This window comes from Oncorhynchus gorbuscha, linkage group LG07 (genome assembly GCF_021184085.1).
Source record: "Oncorhynchus gorbuscha isolate QuinsamMale2020 ecotype Even-year linkage group LG07, OgorEven_v1.0, whole genome shotgun sequence".
In the NCBI taxonomy this organism is placed as follows: Eukaryota; Metazoa; Chordata; class Actinopteri; order Salmoniformes; family Salmonidae; genus Oncorhynchus; species Oncorhynchus gorbuscha.
In genome coordinates, this window is record NC_060179.1 from 59,498,425 (window position 1) to 59,523,822 (window position 25,398).

Consider the following 25,398-nt stretch of genomic DNA (forward strand, 5'->3'; position numbering starts at 1 on the left):
GAAGATAAGTGCATTGGAGTCGCGTCTTTCTCGTGGAATTCACTGCTTGTTTCTAGCCTTGCGGGGGCACGCAGTACCCCTTGTTCAGAAAAAGGTCAAAAAGCATTGGTATAGATTGCTTAATATTATCAGGATCCATTTTTTTGCCTTCACATTTTTAAGCTAACACTTTTTGCCCTTTGTGCTGGGTACCCCCGCACACCCCCCCAATTTGAGCATTGACTATATTACTTGCACATGTGTGCCATCTGAAAACCTTGTCCATGTGGTATTTTTTTACTTTTTTATTTAATAGGCAAGTCAGTTAAGAACAAATTCTTATTTACAATGACAGCTTACTGGGAAACAGTGGATTAACTGCCTTGTTCAGGGGCAGGACAACAGTACCTTGTCAGCCTGGGGATTCAATCTCTAACCACTAGGCTGCCCCCCCCCCATGCTGTATCTGTTGTGTGTCGATACCGTATACCTTTTTATTATTTAGTCATCAGTATCAGAGATTTGTTTCAAACACAAACGGTAATACAAGATTTCTTTAATGTACCACTATACACTTTTAGATATGACAAATACATAATACCCACATCATGCACATGAACTGTAACACGTATCCTTCAGACTGTCCTCTTCAATATGAACAATTTCTGACAACAAAAAATGTACACTTAACCTGTTAATGCTCTATTGTGTTTATATACCTGCAGGAAGTACCTTTATGTGATAACGTTTATTTGAGTAATTTGATTGTTTTTCCGATAAAAAGTATGTACATAAATATACACCGAGTGTACAAAGCATTAGGAACACCTTCCTAATATTGAGTTGCACCCCCTCTTTGCCCTGAGAACAGCCTCCATTTGTCTAGGACTCTACAAGGTGTTGAAAGTGTTCCACAGGGATGCCGGCCGATGTTGACTCCAATGCTTCCCACAGTTGTGTCAAGTTGGGGAGTGGACCATTCTTGATACACACTGTTCAGAGTGAAACACCAAGCAGCGGTGCAGTTCTTGACTCAAACCGGTGCGCCTGGCACCTACTACCATACCCCGTTCTAAGGCACTTAAATATTTAGTCTTGCCCATTCACCCTCTGAATGGCACACATACACAATCCATGTCTCAATTGTGTCATTGTTTAAAAATCCTTCTTTAACCTGTCTCATCCCCTTCATCTAAGCTGATAGAAGTGGATTTAACAAGTGACATCCATAAGGGATCATAGCTTTCATCTGGATTCACCTGGTCAGTCTGTCATGGAAAGAGCATGTTTTGTACACTCAGTGTATGTAATTATGATTTTTCATAAAACTCATATTTTTTTTATAGTGGAACATGACTCACATCCACGTAAACAAAACGATACACAAAGGTACCATACAAAGAATCTGTACAAAGATACAACAACACCAATCTCATTGTCTATCCAAGCGAGGACTAGTATCACGTCCTCGCTCCTCGCCTCGTTCTCAAACCCAATTGGATGAGAAAACCAGGGTTCTCCCCTTTGACCTTCTCCTCAAATGGGTTTTGAGAAGGACGCGAGGAGAGAAGACGCAAGGAGTACGCAATTGAGATTCTCCCCATCTGTCAGGATCAAGGCACCTTAACAATTCATAACAGTCCGGAAAGGGAGGTAGCAGGGTTTGGGAGTAACTGATTACAAAAAACCAGCTAAAATATTGTAATCAGATTACAGATACTTTTGAGAAACTAGATGACTACTTCTTGAATTACTTTTAAATTCAGAAAGGATGTTTGTTTCGGTTTTCTCAATGACAATCAATTCTGTATTGAAAAAAGGGGCAAGTTCGTTCCACCTGAGTGTGGCTGACCACAAATCAGAGACCACTATGATGACACACCAAATGTGTTTGATGGATCCTTTTTGTCTTCTTCTAACGCCTCTTCTGGGGAAAGTAATCCAAAAGTAACTGAAAGTATTCAGATTGTGTTACTGAGTTTGGGTAATCCAAAAGTTACACAACTGACTACAATTTTGGACAGGTAACTGTAACAGATTATATTTACAAAGTAACCTAACCAACCAGGACAGGGAGTGTCCACAAGATGGAGGAGGTTAGAACTCGCTCTCCTCCAGGATCTCCTCCATGGTCTCTCCCAGCGTCATCTCTCCATCGCTACTTGACAGGCTCTTCCTGGTGTGGAACTCCAATCTTCCCGTGTCTCTCTCCCTATCTCGCCACCCTGCCACCTCCCCTCCTTCCACCTCTCGTCGCCCTCCTTGCCCCTGCAAGGCCACCTGCAGCAAGTGGGAGTGTGTGGCAGGCCCACCCCCCTCCTCGTATGATTCGCTCTGCTGGGAGCCATGGGGGCGTCGGCCTCTAGAGCACTTCCACAGATGTTTGAGGGGCTCGCCCCGGAAGTCGATGCATGGCGTGACCTGGAAGTGGTTTGTGAACAGGAAGAGCTGCCATCGCTTTTTCAGCTCTGTCTGGACCTGGAGATAACAGATTTTGGTTTATGTTTTTATTTGTATTTATTTATTATTTTATATTACGATTAGAACGATTTGTTGAGCTAACACTTAGGCTCTTACTAGTCCAGTGTACAAGGTGTGTGAGAAAAAAAAGAACCAACTCAATGTTTTTAAAAAAGGATGGAAAACCAGCACAAAACTACAGTAAATTGAACAGCTAGTTTGTGGATAGTTACCTCTACGTTGGCGAAGCAGTACAGCACAGAAACCAAGAACCCCTGAGAGAGAGGTATGACACATAAGGATTGTATTCAAGGTAGCAAACTCTACCCGGCCATTTGCATTTATTATCAAGACAAATTATTTTCCTCTAAATGCAGTTCTTAATGGGATCAGGATGTTTTCCTTTCTTTACTCAACAGGAACAATTAAACACTTGTTATGTTCTTGTGGAAGGTGGCCATTTTGTTATCAGCTCTTACCTGGAAGGAGCTAAGAGTGAGGTTAATGAAGTTCCTGGCATAGCGGCTGCTTCCCTCCACACTCTCGTCTATCAGTATAGTGAAAACTACCTCGTGGATCCCCAGTAGAGGGATCAGGACTATCGTAGCCCTGGCCAAGCTAACAGAGAAAAGGAAAGGAGTTTTGGCATTCAGACTGTACTGGGGTTCAAATAAATAGTTGCTCGAGGGTGCTGGCTACTACTGTCAAAGATCAGAGTAAACCTTTAGAGTGACCGTACTCTACCTGTATCTGTAGTCTGTGAATTTCACTTGGTCTGCCTTTAACTTTGAGAGCAGCAACATTAGTATTTTGATGAATATGTAGAAAATGACCTGCAACACAAATCAAGTATATTATTCTTCTGTAAAACAGTAGCAGATGCTTATGTTTTTAGGCTGGTGTGTAAAAAGTAAACTGTGTCTTTAAGAGGAGAAACCCTATCTTATTGGGATCAGTGCACCCTAACCATTCTGCCCTATATGACATGCTTGTGACTGCTTCTGACACCCACTGCTCTGGCTGACGTCTATGTCACATGGTCTCAACTATTGATCTTAGACATCCCAAAATCGGTGTGAAATCAGTGAAGAATCCCAGGAAATCTCACAAGAGCTGATGCCCCCAGTGTGTCAGTCTTGTGCACTTTTGGCGTACACTGTGGAGTCATATGGTTTGATAAACGATTTATCGTTGTGTCACGTTCTTAGATATCAGTGGAGCATTATTTGAGTGGTGATACAGGAGGTTGCTATAGGTTGTATATTGTAGGTTGCTACTCACCAGCACAGATAAAGTGATGGGTCCCCTTATTATCCACCAGATCCATCTATTCTCATTGTTCCAGCACCTTAGGACAGGAGAGATTCAAGCGAGATTTGGGCCTACAGCATCAGCTTGTATCATAGACTATTGGGTATTTACACAGATCAGTACTGATTGGTTACTTTATGCGAACAGACAGAAATATGACCAGAAGTCTTGAAATGAGTGGTGTTAATTATCCCAAAATACTTACCCTTTATTTTCATATAAAACTTTGCTCACTGTCCATGGCACCACAAACACGAATGGAGTACCTTTTTGCAAGAGCAAAAGTATTTTGTTGCCATGAGTTGTCAATCTATCTTCATTATAGCCTTACCCTATCCAATGAACATGTGCCTTTCAAAAATTAGAGCCTTACACCCCAACCAATCAGAATGTGTCTCTTAAACATTAGCGCCTTACCTCAGCCAATTAACATGTATCTTATAAACATTTAGAACCATACCCCAGCCAATGAGCATGTATCTCTTGAGCAGCCGTCTCTTGGTGAGGACGTCGGTGAAGAGGAGGGTCTGGAGGAAGATTGCTTCTACCAGGAGCCAGAAGTAGTTACAGGCTACAAAATACTCCATAGACACCCGTGAGGCCTTACATACCACTGTTATCTACAGGAAGAGGAGATATTAGATTAAATATGATATATGACATTGCCTTATTTATCCTTGATGAATAAATGTACTTTACATCATAGTCTCTTGTGACAGACGTTAACGTAAGAGCACACCTGAGATTTGGTTCTGGGTGCCCGAGATTTCTTCTATCATAAGAAATAAGTATCCTGAAGGCCAGCATGGTTGAAAATGTAATGTTTTTATAGATTTTTTTTTAAAACAAACTCTCCAGGACATGAGTACCACTGAGTTGGAGTATGAGTTCCACCCTTGGTCGTCACTGGGTAGCCTGGTGTACATGACATGTAACACGATCTCCTTTATGAAGACGGCCATGGCTCTCAACATGAAGGACACAAACAGATTCATGTGGATGTAGTTCCTCGTACAGTGGAGCTTCCTGGAAGAGACAGAGGTTGGCATTGACTCAAACCCACCACTGCCTATTTAGTGTGGAAATTAATTTTGTGATTATGCGACTAAGATGAATGCTCAGTACATAGGCAATCCATTGTGGTTTATAGTGATCGATAACATGATCTGTAATCTTGTGATTCTGCTTCCCCTGGTATCTGTTTTATATTGTATTATCAATTAATGACATTGAATCAATGCCATGACTAAGGAGTATGTTATTGCTTTGCAGTTGTGTCATCAGCCTACAATAGTAGAATTCATCATGATCATCATTAACATGTGCCTAACCCCCTGACCCCTGTGCTCTGGCCCCTTGACACTAACCTAAGAATGCCCATGAGCAGAGTGGCCAGAGAAAGGGAGGAGAGAGACAGAGAGTAGCCGATGATGGAGATGACCCTAAGGGCTGCATGGCGAAACCACTCATCCTCCTGAAAGACACAGACATGGGGGAAAAAAGAAGTGAAAAATAGGCAATTGACCTTTACCTCTGAAATTCACTTAGAAATTCAAATTTCACTGATACAATGAAAGCAATACATGGTTATAACATCTACTGAAAAGACAGAAATGCCAAAAGATCAGTGTTGCCGTTTATACACTATTCAGAACCACATTCCTGTAAAGCTTAGAGAGGATCTCCTGTTAACTACTGTTTAAATAATATGGCTACAGGTTCATCTGCCTCACCTAAAGGCCATTCTGGTGGGAAGCCGCTATATACCACCAAGTGCTAACAGTCAGTTTCTGGATAATGTGTTAAATGGTTGATAATGTACACAACCGGTCAAATGTTTTAGAACACCTACTCATTCAAGGGTAGGGTGGGTGTGAGCGCCATCGGCTGGGTGTGAGCGCCATCGTGCGCCATCGTGCATACATTTATTTTGTCCCCCCACACCAAACGCGATCATGACACACAGGTTAAAATATCAAAACAATTTAGCTAGCTTGCTGTTGCTAGATGATTTGTCCTGGGATATAAACATTGAGTTGTTATTTTACCTGAAATGTACAAGGTTCTCTACTCCGACAATTAATCCACATATTAAACAGTCAACCGAATCGTTTCTAGTCATCTCTCCTCTTTCCAGGCCTTTTCATCTTTGAACTTATGTAGTGATTGGCTTCTAAACTTTCATAGAATTACTACACCGACCGGCAACACAGTTTGTCTTTCAATCACCCACGTGGGTATAACCAATGGCACATGGGTACCCACTTATATAAACCAATCAGGAGATGGGAGAGGCAGGACTTGCAGTGCGATCTGTGTCAGAAATATAAAGGAGTTCTATTTTACCCCGTGGCAACGCAGACGCTCGTTGACGCGACGCGAGCAGTGTGGTCAGCCTATTAGTCCTAAATATTAAAAAAACTAAAAGCATTGTATTTGAGACAAATCATTCACTAAACCCTACACCACAACTAAATATTGTAATGAATTATGTGGAATTTGAGTTGATGTGACTAAACACATGTGACTAAACAGCTTGGAGAAACCCTGGATTATAAACTTTCAGCGTCAAAACATGTTGATACAACAGTAGTTAAAAACTTCTTAGGGATAGCCCACTTTTTTTCAATAACTTGAAGTATGAGCAAACTACATGACATTTAGTGTGAAGTTACCCAGGTACATTTGGGCAAATCATGAAGGAGATGTTTACATTCATATTACATTTTTCTGCAAGAATATCATCAAATCTGTATACTTGGACTTTGATTTAGTTTTTCCAGTATTAGTAGCCATATTATAAGTTAAACATTTGCAAATAACCAATTTTCATAACTTTATAACTCTCCATATTCTTTTAATTTTTGTCCAAAAGGAAAAGGCTGGCTGTCGCACAAGGTTAACAGCTACATTTTGCGACAGATACGGGGACAGATTCCCGGAGACTCCCATAAAGCCCAGCTCATTGGCTATCTAGCTAGCTTTGTTTGGTGCTTATTTGACAAAGTTAGAGTCGATCAAGTGAAGACCGCCAGCATCATCGGCGTGCCATGAAGGCGTCGCTTCTGACCAAATTTGGTGTCCTATAGGATATACTACACCCTTAATGATATAGTGGAGTCTGGTTACGTTCTAGGATCTCTGAGGAATACATATGAACGTGATTTGACTGGTTGAAACAATGTTTAGGGTTAGATGTTCAAAGACTCCTTTCTTTTTCTTTTTCTTTTATTTCACCTTTATTTAACCAGGTAGGCTAGTTGAGAACAAGTTCTCATTTGCAACTGCGACGTGGCTAAGATAAAGATAAATTGAACGAGTGGAAATACAAAATAGACCTAAATAGACCTTCTAGACCTATCGGCTGCCTTCGATACTGTGAACCATCAGATCCTCCTCTCCACCCTCTCCGAGTTGGGCATCTCCGGCGCGGCCCACGCTTGGATTGCGTCCTACCTGACAGGTCGCTCCTACCAGGTGGCGTGGCGAGAATCTGTCTCCTCACCACGCGCTCTCACCACTGGTGTCCCCCAGGGCTCTGTTCTAGGCCCTCTCCTATTCTCGCTATACACCAAGTCACTTGGCTCTGTCATAACCTCACATGGTCTCTCCTATCATTGCTATGCAGACGACACACAATTAATCTTCTCCTTTCCCCCTTCTGATGACCAGGTGGCGAATCGCATCTCTGCATGTCTGGCAGACATATCAGTGTGGATGACGGATCACCACCTCAAGCTGAACTTCGGCAAGACGGAGCTGCTCTTCCTCCCGGGGAAGGACTGCCCGTTCCATGATCTCGCCATCACGGTTGACAACTCCATTGTGTCCTCCTCCCAGAGCGCTAAGAACCTTGGCGTGATCCTGGACAACAAACTGTCGTTCTCAACTAACATCAAGGCGGTGGCCCGTTCCTGTAGGTTCATGCTCTACAACATCCGCAGAGTACGACCCTGCCTCACACAGGAAGCGGCGCAGGTCCTAATCCAGGCACTTGTCATCTCCCGTCTGGATTACTGCAACTCGCTGTTGGCTGGGCTCCCTGCCTGTGCCATTAAACCCCTACAACTCATCCAGAACGCCGCAGCCCGTCTAGTGTTTTCCAGCCGCACAACCTTCCCAAGTTCTCTCACGTCACCCCGCTCCTCCGCTCTCTCCACTGGCTTCCAGTTGAAGCTCGCATCCGCTACAAGACCATGGTGCTTGCCTAAACGGAGCTGTGAGGGGAACGGCACCTCAGTACCTCCAGGCTCTGATCAGGCCCTACACCCAAATAAGGGCACTGCGTTCATCCACCTCTGGCCTGCTCGCCTCCCTACCACTGAGGAAGTACAGCTCAGCTCAGTCAAAACTGTTCGCTGCTCTGGTTCCCCAATGGTGGAACAAACTCCCTCACGACGCCAGGACAGCGGAGTCAATCACCACCTTCCGGAGACACCTGAAACCCCACCTCTTTAAGGAATACCTAGGATAGGATAAAGTAATCCTTCTCACCCCCCCCCCCCTTAAAATATTTAGATGCACTATTGTAAAGTGGTTGTTCCACTGGATGTCATAAGGTGAATGCACCAATTTGTAAGTCGCTCTGGATAAGAGCGTCTGCTAAATGACTTAAATGTAAATGTAATGTAAATGTAAAATCGATCGTGGATGCCATATGGACCTTTTTAGGATATGAAAAATGATTTTATCTAACAACACAACACTATGTTATCTCTGGGACCCTTTGGATGATAAATCAGAGCACGATTTCAGAATGTAAGTACACATTTCACCTTCAGAGGTGAATTTATCAAACCTATTGCGGTGAAAAAAGTGTTTTGTTGTTAGGAGCTCTACTCAAGCAATAGCATGGCATTTTTAAAATCAGTAATAGCTACTGTAAGTTGGACTATGCAGTTATATTAACAAGAATTTAAGCTTTCAGCCGATGTTAGACACTTATATGTACCGACATTTGTTGTTTCTCTAAAATCTGTGATCGTGACAAGGGGCTGCATGATTTACAACTATCCCTCCTACAGGCCCTAGATTTGTTGCACCTAGACTACTGTTCAGTTGTGTGGTCAGGTACCACATAGAGGGACTAAGTTAAATTGCAATTGGCTCAGAACAGGGCAGTGTGACTGTACATAGAGAGCTAACATTAATGATATGCATGGCAATCTCTCATGGCTTAAAGTGGAGGAGAGATTGACTTCATCACTACTTGTTTTTGTAAGAGGTGTTGAAAAGCTGAATGCACCGAACTGTCTGTTTAAACACCTAGCACACAGCTCGGACACCCATGCATACCCCACAAGACCACCAGAGGTCTCTTCACAATCCCCAAGTCCAGAACAGACTATGGGAGGTGCACAGTACTACATAGAGCCATGACATACTCATCTTATAAGTATATACTGTACTCGATACCATCTACTGTATCTTGCCTATGCCGCTCTGTACCATCACTCATTCATATATCTTTATGTACATATTCTTTATCCCCTTACACTTGTGTGTATAAGGTAGTAGTTTTGGAATTGTTAGTTAGATTACTTGTTGGTTATTACTGCATTGTCGGAACTAAAAGCACAAGCATTTCGCTACACTCGCATTAACATCTGCTAACCATGTGTATGTGACAAATAAATTTTTATTTGATTTGACTACCTGGAACTCTATTCCACATCAGGTAACTGATGCAAACAGTAGATTCAGATTTAAAAACAGAAATAAATACACCTTATGGAACAGCAGGGACTGTGAAGAGACACACACACAGGTACAGACACACGCATGCGCACATGGGTGCTGAAACATGCACTCTACACACACTTACATTGTAATATTGTTGTATAGTGGTATCATACATGTTGTGTTGTGGATATGTGGTGGTGTGACAGTATTACATGATGCACTGTTTTATCTTTTGTTTTATGTGTAATATAAGTGTCTTAATTTGTCTTCAACCCAGAAAGAGTAGCTGCTACCTTGGCAGCAGCTAACGGGGATCCCTAATAAAATACAACTGGGGTATGATTTATTGTTGACGTTTCAGTTGCAAGGCCTTTTCCAAATGCAAGGCAAGTTTCCACTTCGTTTCCTCTCACAGCCTTTTCCTCACCTCGGGTTTAAAGAAGTCTTGGTCATCACATTCTGTCTTCTCTCGCCAGACATCCGTCGAATTCTCCTGGAGTCGCCAGGACCCATTGGACAGACACTCCATGTACACTCTCCTGGAGTCATCTGGGTCAGGAAGAGAAGAGGAATGACTAGATCGGTTATGGAGAGATTTGCTCATGTTCCAACCATGTTGGAAGGCACGTTTAACTGTGCTTCTAATTGCGTGTGGTACTATATGAAATGTTATGATGTTGTGCCATCAAGTGACTTTATAGATAGAGAATGCATGGATAGGTGTGATATTTATTTATTCATACGGGACAATGCACATAAATCAACATCAATATTACAATAATGAAACAGCCATGTAAATGTGCCGGGGTTAGCCAAAAGCTCATTTTCACCTGTAGTCCCTGAGCATGTAAGGGTCTTTTCACAGCCACAATATAAATACTCACTGAAACAATACAAAATATATCATTCTAACAACAACAACACTATCATCAACTGTCGTCTTACATATGAGGAATCACAGATAACTCATGTGTACAGGTTTGGATAGATTTGAGCCATGTTTTCAATTTTCAATGTAAAAATACAAGAGTCAGTGCAGCTTCTCAAGTCCATGGGCATTGCATTCCAGTGTATTGTAGCTCTAACAGAGAAGGCCGATTGACTGATTTTACTGTGTGGAAAAGGGACAACGCAATTCCCTCTAGTTTACTGCTCTGTTATCCTGGAGGTGCTTTCCTTGAACATGATATGCCGGCATAGGGGTGGAGGATCTTAAAGACAAGGCTTGCATCTACATACTGCGTAAAGCTATACAGACTAAATAAATGATGTATGTAAATTGTATGACAATGGTGGTAACTGTTTGGTTTGTTATCAGGTGATTCAATTGCTTTCAGAATAGTAGCTCCCGCCTGTGACCAGCATGTGAGGCAATATGTCAAATGTGAGAACGACGCCAGGACAGCGGAGTCAATCACCACCTTCCGGAGACACCTGAAACCCCACCTCTTTAAGGAATACCTAGGATAGGATAAGTAATCCTTCTCCCCCCCCCCCTTTAAGATTTAGATGCACTATTGTAAAGTGACTGTTCCACTGGATGTCATAAGATGAATGCACCAATTTGTAAGTCGCTCTGGATAAGAGCATCTGCTAAATGACTTAAATGTAAATGTAAATGTAAATATAGCATGAATATATAGTTTTATAAACCTAAAGTTGGATAATCCAAACTTGACTGTGTTAAGCACCTTCTTCACATGTTTCTTAAATATCAAGTTGGAGTCCAAAATTACGCCGAAATACCTGAAATTGGACAACTTTCAGACGCTCCTCATTAACAAGAACAGCTTGTTGGGAAGAATCAATGGATTTCTTAGAGAAGTACATAGAAACAGTCTTTAAATGCAGGCAAGAATTAGTCATCCATGTAGAAACATGTACCATAGCTTCAGTTAACTTGTTAACAACTAGTTGTCTATTTTTGAGTGCACATACAGAACTGTATCGTCCCCATACATCTGCATGTTAACTTGTGGGCAAACAAGTGGGAGATCATTTATATAGAGAGTAAACCGAAGGGGGCCTAATATTGACCCTTGCAGGACCCCGAAGTGTCCCCCAAAACAAACCCATTGACTTCTGTTTGTCAGATAGGAATACATCCAACTAATGACTAAAGTGGACACATTTAAGGGAGGATAGTTCGGATAGGAGGACCTCATGATTCACAGTATCAAAGGCCTTTTTAAGATCCAAAAAGACTGACTTCACCACCTATGTCCAGTTAATGTTTAATGCACAGTTGGCTGTTTCGGTAGAATGGTTAGTTCTGAATCCAAATTGCATTTGATGGATTGATTTAGCCCGAATGAAGCCTCCAGACTCACCCTTTGTAATCCAGGGAAGGTAGGAAGGACAGGGCACTGACACGTTACCGGGGGCTGAGTGGGGCCAACACACAAACACGTCAACCATCCCGTTACAGTAGATTCCTGACAGGACAAACAAGTGTAGAGTAAGAGACAAACAGAAAAGTACATCAATAATAAAGTTCTATTGCTTAATTAACAGGAAATGGATTTCCATATAGATCAATTGCTGCCCTGACAATCTGGCTGCAATTAAATGACAATACACATTGTAGCGGAAGAATGGCAGAATGATACATGGAACTGGCCATTGCCAAAAACAAACTGCTCACCAGTTTCTGAGAAGATGCTTTCTGCTAAAATCCTGGTGCAGTTCTCCCTATATTCATTCCGTTTAGAGATCAACTCTTCAAGTTTCATCTTCGTGGCGTCAGTTAATGGGGGATCCTAATAAAATCAAATTAATCACAGAGTCCACCACCTTTCATGTGAAATAAGACAGTTATAAAGAGAGGAATATTTTATGATAAACTATACATTTTTACCACCCCCAACAAGGTGCCAAGAAGACTGAAGGGAATGTGGTTTTAGTGAGAGTCCACAAGATGGCAGTATTTGAGTAGAATTCCTGTTGAGCTATCTAACTACCCAGCCTCCATCTTTCTTAGCCTAGGGCTCAATTCAATCCGTATTGCCGAAGTTCAGCACTGTAGTACAATTGAAATGTAAAGGTCATTTACGATTGCAAGGCTAACCTTGAATGCAGTCTCCGCAGACGCAGGAACATTGTCTTAAATTTTAAATTGTGCTATAGTGTTGAACTTCGGCGATACAGATTGAATCGAGACCCTAATGTCATGTGGTCTAAACTAATAGAAGTAAATGCACCTGTTTCATTTACTCTGAGAAGAGAAATCAAAATGTGAGATTTGACCAGCAGTTACTCAGTTAGGCTGCGTTTACTCAGGCAGCCCGATTATGATCTTTGGACAATTATTTGCATATCTGATATCTATCTGGTCTTTCCCTAATGTGTAAACATCAAAAATAACTATAGGGAATCTATTCTTTTGACTTCCAGTTCATACAGTACCACCTCCATATGGCTGTGTTTACACAGGCAGCACAATTCAGATTTTGTATCCAATGATTGGGTAAAAGATCAGAATTAGGCTTCCTGTGTAATCTGAATCCTGATACAAACCCGATCCTCCATATGCAACCTCTGTCTGGACGCTCAGATGAGATTTTTTTGCTCTTAAGTAGTTTGATGCTGCGTTCATAACCAAGTGGAAAGGTGGTCATTAACAGTTGTGAATTTGTAAATACCAGTTGGATCCATTCATGTGCTTTGAACTAATTGAGAAACGCTGATTGGCTAATGGCCAACAAGCTGTAAGTACAGACATCATGATTGCAAACCAATTATAGCGTTCAAAAAACAGAAGAGATTTTATAAATAATGTTTAGTTTTTACATCTAACTGCAGAAAATGCTGTTATCGAGGTAAATTCCTTAGTAGGTGATGTCAGAGTTCAGCATGTGGGACAAGTCGGAGCTCAGGGATGATAGACGAGTTTCCAACTAGTAATTACGAGGGGCATTCAAGTGGATTATTCCCAGTTGTATGTGGTAAATACCACCTTCCCACTTGGCTATGAATGCATCATTATTGCACACTATTGCGCATGCCCTGTTTTTACCCTGACAAGCACCCCAACATTACAGTAGCAGTGATGGGAAATGAGCATTTACATCTGTTTGCTACTTCAGAGGCTACATCAATGTGAATGCACAAATCTGATTTTGGTCACATGTAAAACTGTGTGGACAGTCCAAAAAATTTCTGAAGTATAAAGAAAATCTGATTTGTGTTCTTAGGGTTGCTGTGTAAACACAACCTTATGCCTAATCATGATCTTGGTCCAAAATGTAAAGTGACTGCCCAGTGTTTCCAGATTTCTATGAAATATGACTTATACAGTGCCTTGCGAAAGTATTCGCCCCCCTTGAACTTTGCGACCTTTTGCCACATTTCAGGCTTCAAACATAAATATATAAAACTGTATTTTTTTGTGAAGAATCAACCACAAGTGGGACACAATCATGAAGTGGAACGACATTTATTGGATATTTGAAACTTTTTTAACAAAGCAAAAACTGAAAAATTGTGCGTGCAAAATTATTCAGCCCCTTTACTTTCAGTGCAGCAAACTCTCTCCAGAAGTTCAGTGAGGATCTCTGAATGATCCAATGTTGACCTAAATGACTAATGATGATAAATACAATCCACCTGTGTGTAATCAAGTGTCCGTATAAATGCACCTGCACTGTGATAGTCTCAGAGGTCCGTTAAAAGCGCAGAGAGAATCATGAAGAACAAGGAACACACCAGGCAGGTCCGAGATACTGTTGTGAAGAAGTTTAAAGCCGGATTTGGATACAAAAAGATTTCCCAAGCTTTAAACATCCCAAGGAGCACTGTGCAAGCGATAATATTGAAATGGAAGGAGTATCAGACCACTGCAAATCTACCAAGACCTGGCCATCCCTCTAAACTTTCAGCTCATACAAGGAGAAGACTGATCAGAGATGCAGCCAAGAGGCCCATGATCACTCTGGATGAACTGCAAAGATCTACAGCTGAGGTGGGAGACTCTGTCCATAGGAAAAACAATCAGTCGTATATTGCACAAATCTGGCCTTTATGGAAGAGTGGCAAGAAGAAAGCCATTTCTTAAACATATACATAAAAAGTGTCATTTAAAGTTTACCACAAGCCACCTGGGAGACACACCAAACATGTGGAAGAAGGTGCTCTGGTCAGATGAAACCAAAATTGAACTTTTTGGCAACAATGCAAAACGTTATGTTTGGCGTCAAAGCAACACAGCTCATCACCCTGAACACACCATCTCCACTGTCAAACATGGTGGTGGCAGCATCATGATTTAGGCCTGCTTCTCTTCAGCAGGGACAGGGAAGATGGTTAAAATTGATGGGAAGATGGATGGAGCCAGATACAGGACCATTCTGGAAGAAAACCTGATGGAGTCTGCAAAAAACCTGAGACTGGGACGGAGATTTGTCTTCCAACAAGACAATGATCCAAAACATAAAGCAAAATCTACAATGGAATGGTTCAAAAATAAACATATCCAGGTGTTAGAATGGCCAAGTCAAAGTCCAGACCTGAATCCAATCGAGAATCTGTGGAAAGAACTGAAAACTGCTGTTCACAAATGCTCTCCATCCAACCTCACTGAGCTCGAGCTGTTCTGCAAGGAGGAATGGGAAAAAAATTCAGTCTCTCGATGTGCAAAACTGATAGAGACATACCCCAAGCGACTTATAGCTGTAATCGCAGCAAAAGGTGGCGCTACAAAGTATTAACTTAAGGGGGCTGAATAATTTTGCACGCCCAATTTTTCAGTTTTTTATTTGTTAAAAAAGTTTGAAATATCCAATAAATGTCGTTCCGAATACTTTCGTAAGGCACTGTACATTTCCTTACAAATCTTTCTAATGAAGTATGTTAAAAAGCAGCTTTTCTGTGTTGCAATTGTGTGAGCCTACCCCAACAACAAAATTGTTAATGGTGTTGGCGTATACCAGTCGGAAAAAAGATTAACGCAAGTAGACCGCTGATTGGCCAGCTCACCTTCTTCTAGACTGCTGATTGGCCAGTTTAAGATTACGTTATGCTCTATGAGGAAATAGCAAGCATTTTTTATATGGTCTCTTTAAGATACAAGGTTGAGGTGGGGTTTTTGAAGTGTTTTTTTCTCCAATTTATTATATGGCCATGAGTTAACAGAATATTAACTTTGAAAGGTAACTGGGCAGATACTTTAAAATATCTCACCACATGATTTGGCAATGTTCTATACAAATAAAACATTGACAAAACATAATTGTCATGTTTTGTCTTATATCATCTTGTCATTTTGCTTTTCCTTCTGTTCGTTTCCCCCTGCTGGTCTTATTAGGTTCGTTCCCTTTTTCTATCCCTCTCTCTCCCCCTCCCTCTCTCTCCTCTCTCTATCGTTCCGTTCCTGCTCCCAGCTGTTCCTATTCCCCTAATCATCATTTAGTCTTCCCACACCTGTTCCCGATCCTTTCCCTGATTAGAGTCCCTATTTATTCCTTTGTGTTCCGTTCCTGTCCCGTCGGTTCCTTGTTTTGTATTCACCATGCTGTGATTGTGTTTCGCCCTGTCCTGTCGTGTTTTTTGCCTTCATCAGATGCTGCGTGTGAGCAGGTGTCTCTGTCTACTACGGCCTGCGCCTACCCGAAGCGACCTGCAGTCTGTGGCCGCTTCTCCAGTTATTCCCCTCTACAGACTAGAGGATTTCTGTTATTCCCTGTTTGGACTTAAATAAACTCTGTTTCTGTTAAGTCGCTCTTGGGTCCTCTTTCATCTGCATGACAGAAGGAACCGACCAAGTAATGGACCCAGCGACTTCAGACGCTCGTTACACTGCCGTCGAGATCCAGGAGCCATGCTCGGCAGAACGAGCAGGAATTGTCTGCTGCTCGCCATGCCGTGGAGAACCTGGCCGCTCAGGTTTCCGACCTCTCTGGACAGTTCCAGAGTAGGAACGTCTCGTGCCACCTGTTACTTCCTGGCCTGCCGAGCCTCCAGAACCTAGGGTTAATAACCCACCTTGCTACTCCGGGCAGCCCACTGAATGCCGCTCCTTTCTCACGCAGTGTGAGATTGTGTTCTCTCTCCAACCCAACACATACTCTAGAGAGAGAGCTCGGGTTGCTTACGTCATTTCACTCTTACTGGCCGGGCTCGAGAATGGGGCACAGCTATCTGGGAGGCAAGGGCTGATTGCTCTAACAAGTTCCAGAACTTTAAAGAGGAGATGATTATTGGTTTTTGACCGTTCAGTTTTTGGTAGGGAGGCTTCTAGGGCCCTGGCTTCCTTATGCCAAGGTGAACGGTCCATAGACGGATTATTCTATTGAGTTTCGCACTCTTGCTGCCTCTAGTGAGTGGAACGAGGGGGATCCTAATCGCTCGTTTTCTGGAGGGACTCCACGCAGTGGTTAAGGATGAGATTCTCTCCGGGAGGTTCCTTCAGATGTGGACTCTTTGATTGCTCTCGCCATCCGCATAGAACGACGGGTAGATCTTCGTCACCGGGCTCGTGGAAGAGAGCTCGCATCAACGGTGTTTCCCTGCTCCGCATCGCAACCATCTCCTCCTCTGGCTTTGAGACTGAGCCCATGCAGCTGGGAGGGATTCGCATCTCGACTAAGGAGAGGGAACGGAGGATCACCAACCGCCTGTGCCTCTATTGCGGAGTTGCTGGACATTTTGTTAATTCATGTCCAGTAAGAGGCCAGAGCCCATCAGTAAGCGGAGGGCTACTGGTGAGCGCTACTACTCTGGTCTCTTCATCTAGATCTTGTACTACTATGTCGGTCCATCTACGCTGGACCGGTTCGGGTGCTACATGCAGTGCCTTGATTGACTCTGGGGCTGAGGGTTGTTTCATGGACGAAGCATGGGTTCGGAAACATAACATTCCTTTCAGACCGTTAGACAAGCCTACGCCCATGTTTGCCTTAGATGGTAGTCATCTTCCCAGTATCAGATTTGAGACACTACCTTTAACCCTCACAGTATCTGGTAACCACAGTGAGACTATTTCTTTTTGATTTTCAGTTCACCGTTTACACCTGTTGTTTTGGGTCATCCCTGGCTAGTATGTCATAATCCTTCTATTAATTGGTCTAGTAATTCTATCCTATCCTGGAACGTTTCTTGTCATGTGAAGTGTTTAATGTCTGCCATCCCTCCCGTTTCTTCTGTCCCTACTTCCCAGGAGGAACCTGGCGATTTGACAGGAGTGCCGGAGGAATATCATGATCTGCGCACGGTCTTCAGTCGGTCCCGAGCCAACTCCCTTCCTCCTCACCGGTCGTATGATTGTAGTATTGATCTCCTTCCGGGGACCACTCCTCCTCGAGGTAGACTATACTCTCTGTCGGCTCCCGAACGTAAGGCTCTCGAGGATTATTTGTCTGTGTCTCTTGACGCCGGTACCATAGTGCCTTCTTCTTCTCCGGCCGGGGCGGGGTTCTTTTTGTTAAGAAGAAGGACGGTACTCTGCGCCCTGCGTGGATTATCGAGGGCTGAATGACATAACGGTTAAGAATCGTTATCCGCTTCCCCTTATGTCATCAGCCTTCGAGATTCTGCAGGGAGCCAGGTGCTTTACTAAGTTGGACCTTCGTAACGCTTACCATCTCGTGCGCATCAGAGAGGGGGACGAGTGGAAAACGGCGTTTAACACTCCGTTAGGGCATTTTGAGTACCGGGTTCTGCCGTTCGGTCTCGCCAATGCGCCAGCTGTTTTTCAGGCATTAGTTAATGATGTTCTGAGAGACATGCTGAACATTTTTGTTTTTGTCTATCTTGACGATATCCTGATTTTTTTCTCCGTCACTCGAGATTCATGTTCAGCACGTTCGACGTGTTCTACAGCGCCTTTTAGAGAATTGTCTCTACGTAAAGGCTGAGAAGTGCTCTTTTCATGTCTCCTCCGTTACTTTTCTCGGTTCCGTTATTTCCGCTGAAGGCATTCAAATGGATTCCGCTAAGGTCCAAGCTGTCTGATTGGCCCGTTCCAAGGTCACGTGTCGAGTTGCAGCGCTTTTTAGGTTTCGCTAATTTCTATCGGCGTTTCATTCGTAATTTCGGTCAAGTTGCTGCCCCTCTCACAGCTCTTACTTCTGTCAAGACGTGTTTTAAGTGGTCCGGTTCCGCCCAGGGAGCTTTTGATCTTCTAAAAAGAACGTTTTACGTCCGCTCCTATCCTCGTTACTCCTGACGTCACTAGACAATTCATTGTCGAGGTTGACGCTTCAGAGGTAGGCGTGGGAGCCATTCTATCCCAGCGCTTCCAGTCTGAAGATAAGGTTCATCCTTGCGCTTATTTTTCTCATCGCCTGTCGCCATCTGAGCGCAACTATGATGTGGGTAACCGTGAACTGCTCGCCATCCGCTTAGCCCTAGGCGAATGGCAGACAGTGGTTGGAGGGGGCGACCGTTCCTTTTGTCGTTTGGACAGACCATAAGAACCTTGAGTACATCCGTTCTGCCAAACGACTTAAGTATATTGCACAAATCTGGCCTTTATGAAATGCCCGTCAAGCTCGTTGGGCGTTGTTTTTCGCTCGTTTCGAGTTTGTGATTTCTTACCGTCCGGGTAGCAAGAACACCAAGCCTGATGCCTTATCCCGTCTGTTTAGTTCTTCTGTGGCTTCTACTGATCTCGGGGGATTCTTCCTTATGGGCGTGTTGTCGGGTTGACAGTCTGGGGAATTGAAAGACAGGTTAAGCAAGCACTCACGCACACTGCGTCGCCGCGCGCTTGTCCTAGTAACCTCCTTTTCGTTCCTGTTTCCACTCGTCTGGCTGTTCTTCAGTGGGCTCACTCTGCCAAGTTAGCTGGTCATCCCGGTGTTCGAGGCACTCTTGCGTCTATTCGCCAGCGCTTTTGGTGGCCGACTCAGGAGCGTGACACGCGCCGTTTCGTGGCTGCGTGTTCAGACTGCGCGCAGAAGAAGTCTGGTAATTTTTTTTCTGCTTCTGCTCCTGGTCTTGCTGGGTCTCAGTCTGTTCCCTGCCATCGCATCTCTCCTGTTCTTGTTCCTGCCCTTGCTGTGTCTCAGTCTGTCCCTAGTTCTCATTTTTTTTTTTTAGAGTAGTACCCTAGTTTCCCTTCTTATCGTTTTTCGTTACGGCCCTGAGGAGAGGAGTTGGGTTCTTTCTCGGGACGTGCTGGACCGTTTGATCTATGATTTCCTCCGTTGCCGCCAGTGTTCCTCCTCGAGAGCGCCAGGAGGCTGGTGAGTGGGGGGGTACTGTCATGTTTTGTCTTATATCATCTTGTCATTTTGCTTTTCCTTCTGTTAAAAAAGTTTCCCCCTGCTGGTCTTATTAGGTTCGTTCCCTTTTTCTATCCCTCTCTCCCCCTCCCTCTCTCTCCTCTCTCTATCGTTCCGTTCCTGCTCCCAGCTGTTCCTATTCCCCTAATCATCATTTAGTCTTCCCACACCTGTTCCCGATCCTTTCCCCTGATTAGAGTCCCTATTTATTCCTTTGTGTTCCGTTCCTGTCCCGTCGGTTCCTTGTTTTGTATTCACCATGCTGTGATTGTGTTTCGCCCTGTCCTGTCGTGTTTTTTGCCTTCATCAGATGCTGCGTGTGAGCAGGTGTCTCTGTCTAAGCGACCTGCAGTCTGTGGCCGCTTCTCCAGTTATTCCCCTCTACAGACTAGAGGATTTCTGTTATTCCCTGTTTGGACTTAAATAAACTCTGTTTCTGTTAAGTCGCTCTTGGGTCCTCTTTCATCTGCATGACAATAATAAATTCAATTATTCCAGTGACAGACCAACCCTTCTCTTCTTTTTGTAAAGTAAACAGAGAATCAAGGTTTTCCCATTTATAATTTGTTATTCCACAGGTAGGGTGCAGTACCATAGATATATAATGGATTCTATTTCTATGTGGGGTACTCTTTCTCTGACCAACATTTCCTGCCTTCACACTCCAATGGGGATACATACTGTATATCTATCTGAAATGTGTAACCTCCTTGTGCCTGTCCATTCTATTCCCCCTCCATCACCACCTGTTCCAATGTGATCTGTCCTATCCTAGGAGCGCCCTGACTTTCTACCACTTCAATTAACCCCTTCTGTCTCTTGTCATCAGGTTTTCTGGACAGCAGCTATCACAGGAGTGTGTGTGTGTATGTGTGTGTGTGTGTGTCTGTCTGTCTGTTAGATCGCTCACTACTATCTGGGATGAAAAGAAGGTACAGGGGCTCTCCTCTACTTTAAGAGAAAACACTTTCAAAATCCACTGAGCGACTTAAGGGATTCTGAGCTTAACTCAGTTACATATTTGTAGAGAGTGCTCATCTCATTGAGGGCCTGGGAATAAAATCAGAGAGATCTCTACTGAGATCATGTTTATCATATAGTATGTAGCTACTATTGAGTAAAGATATGTATTTACAGTAATTACACAAGGTAATACTGAAGGTATTGAGTTTTAGTTTTATGTACTTTTCTGTTCTATATTTTTTACAAAAATAGAATCATACTTTGGAAATGTGTCAGTGTATTTTATGTGCTGTATACTGTATGTCCGTTTTTGGCTGTTCTGGTACATAATATTTATGTCTGGACTGATATGCACAGCCGTATGTGTGCCCTGCCATGCAACCCAGTACATTATCATATAGCCTTGTTGCTAAGCAACTCCAAAGTTCATTCATATCCCAGTCGCATAAAAATAAATAAAGATTTCATACCATAAATTCAGGGCTCACTGTGTCAGTGAGATAGATAATGGTTTAACAGTTCAACGGTAGCAACTCCTCCTCTCAATCAGATTAAGGAGAACTGGAATCTGGAGCAAATTATGTTTCTCGGTTGTGAGGTTGGAATATTTGTGAGATTACTTCAATTCACTTTTTTAACAGAGTTTTTGTTTTTTCATATTTTACTGAATATTATATATATACTATATGTGTTCAAATAAATGCTAAAAAAACAAAAACAAAAAAAAAAACGTCCTGACAAGAAACAAGTAGGAAAAGTTGTAAAGGAAATATCAAATGGCTCCAAATCTGGTTAAGAATCAATATTCTGGAGAAATTGAATTCAGATTAGTACATGCACATGTGTGTGCCCTGCTTGTGTGTGTATGTGTGTGCATATGGCCGCAGGTACCCAAGCGGTTTAGAGAGAGGAGCCAGCAACCAGAGAGTTGCCAGCCAGTTTGAGTCCCGGGTCTGACAGGAAAATATCTGGTGGGAAGTCAGCTGGCAACCGGAGGGTTTCTATTATCAAGTCCTAGATGCCGTTGTATGTTGAGTAAGTCACTTAACCTGTATGTGTCTTTCGGGGGCGTTGGGATAAAGCAGATTTTGGTTGGACTTTGTGCTGACAAATAAAGTGATCTTAATATTAATGTGTGTGTGTGTGCGTGTGCGTGCGCGTGCGCGTGCGCGGCTCACCATCTTACCTGCAGACTGGAGAGGAGCAGTAGGAGTAAAGGAGAGAGTGTGGTACTCCCCAGGGCCCACCCCCCTTTGTGCCAGGCTGGTCGTAGCATGGGTATGGCACTTTGTTTACATACAAGCTGGATGGCTCCTCATCGACCCGCCTGCCATCGATGTTCTCTTCACACTCATTCTTGTCTTACCTCTCAGCATCCACACCACACGGAACCAACACATGGACAAGCCTCTTCTCTAAAGTGTCCAGTCCTTTCACCAATGTGGTTTTCCAGGTAAAGATGATTTGAGACTTGTGAACGTTTTACGTGCTTGGTTAAGTTGACTTACTCACGGTGTCTGCGGCTCTCAGTGTTTGGCTTCTGAGCTGATTTTTGAAAGGCGGTGTCTTCTCTCTTCAATGTAGGCTCGCCTCAAAACAGTGGGTTTTTCGGGTAAAGATGATTTGTGATTGGTTTAGGTACATTTTTATAGTTGCCTGGTAGAGATGGAGCCCGCTTCTTCTTAGGATTGTTGTTTCACTTCTTTTAGGCGTGGGTTGATATTCTAAAGGTAAATTCTTCCTGTAACTAATGTTTTGGGAATAAATAGTGTTCTTCTCTTGGTTGACAGGTGTTTAGTAAAGATATCCAGGCACTTATTCTAGTTGTGTATTATTTTGGAGCAATGTTCCCCATCTCATTGAGGCTTTAAACTGAGACACTCCTTTTAAGTTGTGATCAGTTTGATAACGTTTCCTCCGGCATCTCCACTAGTTTTAGTATTTTATAAAGTTGTCATCTGTCCTAGTTCACAAGCATTGGTTAACTTGTCCTTTGTCCCTCACCTAGTTGACGGGGATTAGCAAAGTCATCATTGTCTTCTCAGTATTTGGTAAAGTTGTCTTTGGCTCGTCTGCCTGTCGCTGTGTGTTTGGTTAAGTTGTCTTCGTCTCAGGCTCATTCTCAAGGGTTCTGTTGTCTGTCCTCTCTGATGTCCTGAACGCGACTGAAAGCGTCTGTGGATCCTCACCCATCAGTCTGCCTCCCCTTTTCTCCGCCCGGCCTTGTCCCAGCCAATCAAGATAAGACAAGGGAGAGCTATTTTACTGGAGTGACTTTATAGTCCAGGAGGGGAACGCACACACAGGCAGAAAGTATACACACACAAGCATGCGCACGCACGCACGCACGCACGCACGCACGCACGCACGCACGCACGCACGCACGCACGCACGCACGCACGCACGCACGCACGCACACACACACACACACACACACACACACACACACACACACACACACACACACACACACACACACCGTAAGGTGTGCAGTGTTGATCCAAGACTGGGGCTAAAGGTTCAGTGGCAGTTTTATGTGGGTGGTTCTCCCAAAGTAAGAGGGCCTCATCAACAGTATTTGACACTAATGGGATCTCTGTGTGGTCTAATGGATCTACAAACGCACCACAGGAGCTGCAGGGGCCATGACCAAACACACAGGATGGATCATAAACCAGAGAAACATGTTGTACTACTGTTCATTCCTTGTGCAGATGGTGCAGCCCAAAAAAATACATTACTGTTAAATCAAATCAAACTTTTCCTAAGTGTACTCATGTATAAGTAACAATAAATAGCACTTTATAAACAACGAGAGGGGGGGGGGGTTAAACTATGTTTGGAAGTAAACTACATTCCTTAGACATTTAGAAAGAAAGAAAAGCTAATCAATTGCTAAACTTATTTCACTATGACATCACAGTGTAAATAATGTGCTATATGAGGGGGGTTGAGTCTGGTGTTGTTGACACCATTTACCGCATTGTTTACATGTTGACATAATAGGGAAATAGCGTTATGGAAGAGAAAAGGGAACCTTTGTAACGAGGAACAAGAGGAAAGGTATAAAACCTTTAATAAAAGGGAAACATTACGTAGAGGAAGATAAGATAGGTGGAGGAAGATATGACTCAGCCTATGAAGACAATTCTCCCAGTCCCCACTGATCAATGGTTCTTTGTAGGACTGTCAGTGTGGGGAGGGCCTGAGGTGCCAGTCTGTCGGGGTTAACTCGCTTCTAGTTTAATATTAAAGCCAGCTTTGTTTGTCACAGAGTCACAGTGTCCTTTGTTTTGCTACTGGGCCTTCCATAACTGTAAGAGAACAAAATATCAGGGGGTTGTTATGGTTAGGGTTAGGGTTGAGTCGAGGTGTGGACATGAAGCTAAGGTTGGGATAAGAGTTGAGGCTAGGATTAGGATGTGGACGGCCAGGGTTAGTTATTTATGTGCACATCTAGTATTTCTCAGGTGCTAGACACAAGAACATAATCACGCAGGTCATGCTATAAAACACCTGGAGAATGCCATATGCCTGGCCTCACCACATCAACCCACAACTATTTATCCTCACAGTGTTGTGCACTTCACAGGTGGAGGATTGAAGGAGTTAGTTAGTTATGCTTCCGATTGACAGCCGTAACCTAACGTCAGCTATTATTTACATTTTAAAACAGGCTTACATCCACTTTGTGAGATAATTCACTCCTGAGAGTAAGGATATCTAGGGTAAGGAAAGGGCAATTACAGTATAGTACATCACATTGCACTAATGTAGAGAGGTCACTGACCTTCACAAGAGCAGGGTGTAGTGAAAACCCATGTTAGTGTGGGTAGATCATTCAGCCAGCAATGAAATAAATGCACAGTATCCGTTGGTGCGAGTTTTGCTCTTCTGATGGACTGTACATCCATCTGATCATTCTATAGATCATCATTTGATAGTATGGTATATTAAGATGGAAGACACACCTGTCACATTTTTGTGAAATGGGAGGAAGTTAACCAGCATGGCTGGTTTGTTTACATGAAGAGCTAACCTTAGTAATACATCAGCTGGTACGTAATTGTGTTTTCATTACAGAATGATCTAGTGCTCTGATAAATACAGGGGGCAGATTTGACAGTGAATCCATCCAGGTGACTCTCTATGGTATAGGGACTACGAAGATGCAGGAATTAAGGCTCCGCTGTGACCCAGCCATGGCATCATTTGTGACTGTGTGATATACAAAATATCAAACTGAAATTAGTTTATTTTACTCTTGGTTCCATAAGCATGGCTGTAAAAAGTCCTGATACAGTCATATGTCAGCATTATCTTCACTAACAATAAAAAGCTTAAGAGGGTTTAGACGACAATTAAAATATATAGAGAAATTCTCTCAGGTCCAGGACAACATAAATGTGATAAAAGCAATTTCATGGAGACATGGCCTTAGGACAGCCCTGGTATTGCTACCCCATGCCAGGGATCCTCTGTGTGTGTGGGTGTGTATTTGTGTGTGTGGGTGTGTATTTGTGTGTGTGTGTGTGTGTGTGTGTGTGTGTGTGTGTGTGTGTGTGTGTGTGTGTGTGTGTGTGTGTGTGTGTGTGTGTGTGTGTGTGTGTGTGTGTGTGTGTGTGTGTGTGTGTGTGTGTGTGTGTGTGTGTGTGTCGAAGCTGGACTTGGTCCGAGACGAGAGTGAAGAGGCTGTCAAGGAGCTAATGTGATGGTTCAAGTGTGCCCATTTGAAACACAGATAATAGCAAGACGCTCGCCAACTGAACTGAAGCTTCTCCCG

The 25,398-nt window shown here is 43.2% G+C and overlaps 1 protein-coding gene across 3 annotated transcripts; it reads right to left on the reverse strand.

The window, feature by feature from the left end:
* Positions 1 to 1,163: 1,163 nt before the first annotated feature.
* Positions 1,164 to 22,843, reverse strand: LOC124040123 (glucagon-like peptide 2 receptor). 3 transcript variants are annotated; one of them, XM_046356989.1, is made up of 13 exons: positions 22,124 to 22,843; positions 12,077 to 12,191; positions 11,763 to 11,867; positions 9,860 to 9,981; positions 5,118 to 5,224; positions 4,620 to 4,776; positions 4,211 to 4,370; positions 3,956 to 4,016; positions 3,721 to 3,787; positions 3,184 to 3,272; positions 2,919 to 3,057; positions 2,673 to 2,714; positions 1,164 to 2,457 (listed from the first exon to the last, which is right to left on the reverse strand). In XM_046356989.1, the coding sequence occupies exons 2-13, from the start codon at positions 12,162 to 12,164 to the stop codon at positions 2,077 to 2,079; spliced, it is 1,518 nt and encodes a 505-aa protein (XP_046212945.1). In that variant the 5' UTR covers positions 12,165 to 12,191; positions 22,124 to 22,843; the 3' UTR covers positions 1,164 to 2,076. The 3 variants fall into 3 exon arrangements, with proteins under 3 accessions (XP_046212945.1, XP_046212943.1, XP_046212944.1); XM_046356987.1 differs by having other exon boundaries at positions 21,802 to 22,843; XM_046356988.1 differs by having other exon boundaries at positions 21,794 to 22,843.
* Positions 22,844 to 25,398: the final 2,555 nt, after the last annotated feature.

Coding starts and splice junctions, on each gene's coding strand:
- LOC124040123 (XM_046356987.1), bottom strand. CDS start 21,891: ATGCTACGACCAGCCTGGCACAAAGGGGGGTGGGCCCTGGGGAGTACC. Junction 9,982..11,762: donor CCTTCCCTGGATTACAAAGG/GTGAGTCTGGAG, acceptor TTCCTGACCCAG/ATGACTCCAGGAGAGTGTAC. Junction 3,058..3,183: donor TTCACAGACTACAGATACAG/GTAGAGTACGGT, acceptor TTTCTCTGTTAG/CTTGGCCAGGGCTACGATAG.